This window comes from Rhineura floridana, chromosome 3, assembly GCF_030035675.1.
Source record: "Rhineura floridana isolate rRhiFlo1 chromosome 3, rRhiFlo1.hap2, whole genome shotgun sequence".
Classification (NCBI taxonomy): domain Eukaryota; kingdom Metazoa; phylum Chordata; class Lepidosauria; order Squamata; family Rhineuridae; genus Rhineura; species Rhineura floridana.
The window spans coordinates 211656373-211661523 of record NC_084482.1 but is presented as its reverse complement, the minus strand read 5'-3'; the positions used below and the strand labels follow the sequence as shown (position 1 = coordinate 211661523).

At 45.2% G+C, this 5151-nt stretch overlaps 1 protein-coding gene across 1 annotated transcript; it reads left to right on the top strand.

Annotated features, from left to right (window-relative positions):
- Positions 1-897: 897 nt before the first annotated feature.
- On the top strand, positions 898-3749 carry LOC133378944 (zinc finger protein 82 homolog). The gene is made up of 3 exons (XM_061613558.1): positions 898-914; positions 1906-1911; positions 2423-3749. The coding sequence occupies exons 1-3, from the start codon at positions 898-900 to the stop codon at positions 3117-3119; spliced, it is 720 nt and encodes a 239-aa protein (XP_061469542.1). The 3' UTR covers positions 3120-3749.
- Positions 3750-5151: the final 1402 nt, after the last annotated feature.

Below are 5151 nucleotides of genomic sequence, written 5' to 3'. Positions count from 1 at the left end.
CATTCTCGTCTTCTCCTTGATTGGGTGGTCGGTAGTAGACTCCAAGCACCACATTCCTTTTATTACTTGCCCCATTAATTTTAATCCAGATACTATTGGTGGAGCTATCAAGCTCATCTTCCTGTATTTCTGTGCAGGGATATATATTTTTAATATATAGTGAGACTCCACCTCCCTTTTTATTCCTTCTGTCTTTTTGAACTAGTTATATCCTTCAATTGCTATAGTCCAGTCATGGGAGTCATCCCACCAAGTTTCAGTTATACCTATCAAGTTGTAATTACCCTCCTGTATTAAGAGTTCAAGTTCGTCCTGCTTGTTTCCCATGCTCTGCACATTAGTATACAGACATCAAAGACCATGTGATTTATGGCTTGGCTTCCTTACTACGTTTTTCTAAGGATTGTTACTGGGCCCTGTTATAGCCGATCTCTCTGTTCCCGTTACTGTGCACAAGCCTTCGTCAGTCGTTACCACCAAGATTACATCTCCCTCCCCCTTACGATTCAGTTTAAAGCCCTCCATGCTGTGGCCAAGCACATTCTTCCCAGTCCTTGTGAGATGCAACCCATCACTTGCCAGCAGTCCATCTTCCAGGAAGCGTAGCTCATGGTCCCAGAATCCAAATCTCTCACGTCGGCACCACCTTCATAGCCATTCATTCACACATTTTTATTTCCCTTTCTACTCCTCTGCTATGTACTGGAAGGATGGATGAAAAAACTATCTGAGCCCCAAAGTCCTTGAGTTTCCTTCCCAGAGCTTCAAAGTGTGACATGATTTCTTCATAGCTCCGTTTGGCAGTATCGTTTGTTCCCATATGGATGAGGAGAAAGGGATACCTATTGGTGGGCTTGATGAGTGATGGCAACCCTTCCGTCGCATCTCTAATCTGACATGCTCCTGAGCGCGCTGTAAGCTAAGTGGTTTGCCTGCATTAGTAGGCCATTAAGATACATTCTCGTCTTGTCCTTGATTGGCTTGTCGACAGTAGACTCCAAGCACCACATTCCTTTTATTACTTGCCCCATCAGTTTTAATGCAGATACTCTTGGTGGAGCTACCAATCTCATCTCCCTGTATTTCTGTGCAGGGATATATATTTTTAACATATAGCGCGAGTCCACTTCCCTTTTTATTCCTTCTGTTCTTTTTGAAAAAGACAATTTGTCTATTTTTATTGATTTAAAACATGTACATCATCTTATTCTGAACAAAAATTCACAAGGAGTATAAAAATGGTTAGAGATCTATACAAGATGCTAGAATCACAACATAATCAAAACAGCAGTACACGAATCAGCACAAAGAAACTTTAAGAGTCACAAGAAATACAAATATAGATGAAAACAATGTTAGAATCCCAGAGATCTGACTCAGCAGCCATGCCATAGTCATTGGCCAAGTAATCCAGGAGTATTTGCCTGACTGGCAGCACATCTGAGGGCTCTTTCTGAGGTCCTTTAAGTGCTGAAGTGGGGGATTCACCTTGGGACCTTCTCCTTGCAATGGACTTTGTCTGCCACTGAAGGATGGAGCCTCCCCTTTTCATTCTCTCACTTCACTTGCTCCAGAGTTCAGAAGAGAATATCTGCAGTTGCTTTATTTACCTTGTCAACTTTGTAGGCTAGGCCGAATGAGAGTGATTGGCCCAGGACAACCCAATGGGATTAACCTCTGACTGGGAGCTGAACCCAGATCACCGTGGTCCAAATCCGACAGTCTGTATCACTCCAATTGTCAGTGAATGCCAGACAACAGAGACTGTTCAACCTGGAGTAAGATCCATCTTTCATCTAATTCCTGTCAATTCTTCCTTTATCACAAAAGTTATTTGGGATTGTTCAGTGATTTGAGGATCCATTTCTTCCCTCATGGTCTTATCAGTTTCTCTCTTCCTTGCAGAAGATGGTGAGTGGAAAGCCAAGAGGAAGGGAGAACTATGTGGGCAAGAGAGATGGAAAAGAGACAGATCTGAAAAGAGGGAAGAGCAGAGAAGGAAACCTGAAGCAGAAGAGAAAAGGAGGAATAAATCTTGCGCTTCTCAGGGCAGTGGCTACCATAAAACTGCCATACGATAAAAAACAGATCAAGGAAGAAAAAGAAATAAATATCTTCATTGTTTGAAATGTCTGAATTCTAAAAGAAAGTGTAAAAAAGCCCACTACAAAAACCAGAAAAGGGAGAAAGCATATCAATGTTTGGAATGTGAAAGGAGGTTTAGCTGCAAGGCAAGTCTCATTTTGCATCAAAGAATGCACACCGGTGAGAAACCATATAAGTGCTTAGAATGTGGAAAGAGCTTCAGTTGGAAAAACAAACTCGCTGCCCACCAAAGAATTCACACTGGAGAGGAACCATATAAGTGGTTGGAATGTGGAAAGAGCTTCAGGTGGAAACAACAACTCGCTGCCCACTAAAGTAATCACACTGGGGAGAAACCATATAAATGTTTGGAATGTGGGAAGAGCTTCCACTGGAAACACTTAGTGACTGCCCACCAAAATGTTCACACCAGGCAGAAACCATATAAGTGCCTAGAATGTGGAAAGAGCTTCTCTCAGAATAGCAATCTGACTTCCCATCAAAGAATTCACACTGGAGAGCAACCATATGAGTGCTTGGAATGTGGAAAGAGCTTCAGTTGGAAACAGCAACTCACTGACCATCAAAGTATTCACACTGGGGAGAAACCATATAAGTGTTTAGAATGTGGAAAGAGCTTCCGTCGGAAACAGCAACTCACTGCCCATCAAAGTATTCACATTGGGGAGAAACCATATAAGTGCTTAGAATGTGGAAAGAGCTTCCGTCGGAAACAGCAACTCACTGCCCATCAAAGTATTCACATTGGGGAGAAACCATATAAGTGCTTAGAATGTGGAAAGAGCTTCAGTAGGAAACAGCAACTCACTGCCCATCAAAGTATTCACACTGGGGAGAAACCATATAAGTGCTTAGAATGTGGAAAGAGCTTCAGTAGGAAACAGCAACTCACTGCCCATCAAAGTGTTCACACTGGGGAGAAGCCATATGAATGCCTGGAATGTGGAAAGGGCTTTACTAGAAATTCCTCTCTCACATTGCATCAAAGAATTCACACAGGGGAGAAACCCTAGAACTGCTTGGAACATGGAAAGAGCTTCAGAAGTAGCTTAAGTCTTTTATGTCATGAAAGATTTCAGAAATGGGGAAACCATATTATGAGTGTAGAACAGAGGGTTGCCGACCTGTTGCCTGTGCGTGTTTTGGAGGCCTGCAAAGCCCTTCAGTGGCACCCCAGCAAATTGCCAAGAGTCTTTATAATACATACTATTTATTCATCTCTTGCACACTACAACTAATAAAATGTAGTCAGTGACCTTATTATAGAAACAGAAAAATAGGGATACATATCAACATGAAAAAAGTTGCTGGAAATCCAATTAACATCAATGTATAAGACTGTGAAGGCACATCTTAGTTAAAACATGTAACAATTGTTGAAGGTCTTTTTGTGTGGGGGTGTGTATGGTGTGAGTGTGTGTTGTGGGGGGTTGCATCATGTGCCTGGGAGAGAGGAGTCAAAGTCGACTGGGAAGATTTGAGGTGGCCCCAATTAGTGTAGTGATGGGTAGAGGGAGATATGACGCTGTGTGGAGGACTTGCCAGGTGAGGGGAACTCGGCCCAGGCAGTTAACGGCTGTGCTGCGTTCCGGTCCTCCACACACCCACAGGTTTGTTGGTTGCCCTATCAGCCAGTTCTCCGATCTCCGGATGCTGCTCCTAAATGCCAGATCGGTACATAATAAGATCTCTCTCATCCACGATTTAATTGTGGATGAGGCAGCTGATCTGGCATGTATAACTCAGAACTGGGTGGGTGAGCAGGGAGGAGTTAGTCTCTCCCAGCTGTGCCCACCGGAGTACTTGGTTCAGCATCAGGGTAGATCTGAGGGCCGGGGAGGGGGGGTTGCTGTGGTGTATAGGAGTTCCATCTCTCTCTCCAAGCACCATGTCCATGCAACTACTGGTCTGGAGTGTTTGCACCTTGTGTTGGATCAGGGGGACAGATTGGGGATTTTGTTGGTGTACCGCCCACCCCGCTGCCCAACAGACTCCCTAACTGAGCTGACGGAGGTGGTCTCGGCTGTATTGTTGAGATCACCCAGACTGTTGGTGCTGGGGGATGTCAACATCCACGCCGAAGCCGCCTTATCTGGGGCGGCTCAGGACTTCATGGCTTCCATGACAACCATGAGGCTGTCCCAATATGCTACTGGCCCAACACACGTGGCAGGGCATACTCTAGACCTGATTTTTGCAACTGGACATGGAGATGGTGATCTGAATGTAGGGAGTCTTACATCAGCCCCTTTGTCATGGACAGATCACCGCTTGTTGAGGTTTAGACGTACAGCGGCTTTTCCCCTCTGCAAGGGTGGAGGACCCATTAAGATGGTCCGCCCCCGGAGACTAATGAATCCGGATGGTTTTCAAAAGGCTCTGGGGAGTTTTCCGGCTGATAGGGCTGGCGCTCCTGTCGAAACCCTGGTCGAACTATGGAATGCTGAAATGACCCGGGCAGTTGACATGATCGCTCCTGTGCGCCCTCTCCTATGTAGAGCTCCTTCAGCTCCATGGTATACTTCAGAGCTGAGAGCAATGAAACAGAATAGGAGATGGTTTGAGTGCAGATGGAGACGAACTCCTGAGGGATGCAATTATGCACTGGTAAGTGCCTGTAGCAAGCTGTATTTAGGGGCAGTACGGGCAGCACAAAAACAATATTTTGTTGCCACTATTAAATCTTCTATCTGCCGTCCGGCGGAGCTTTTTAAAGTTGTCAGAGGGCTATTACATTCTGGCCCTAGGGACACGGTAGAACTATCCGAAGCACGCTGTAATGAATTTGCTAGGCACTTCCAGGATAAAATCTCTTGCATCCGTCAAGACTTGGACTCCAGTGTTATAGCAGTTGAATCAAATGAGGTATCCGGAGCACAGCCTGGTCATGATTTTTTGGATGAGTTTCAATTGGTGCAGCTTGAGGACGTTGACAAGGTGCTTGGACAGGTGCGTGCAACCTCTTCTGTTCTGGATCCTTGCCCCTCTTGGCTAATAAAAGCTAGCAGGGATGGAACAGCCGGCTGGGCCAGGGAAGTGATTAAT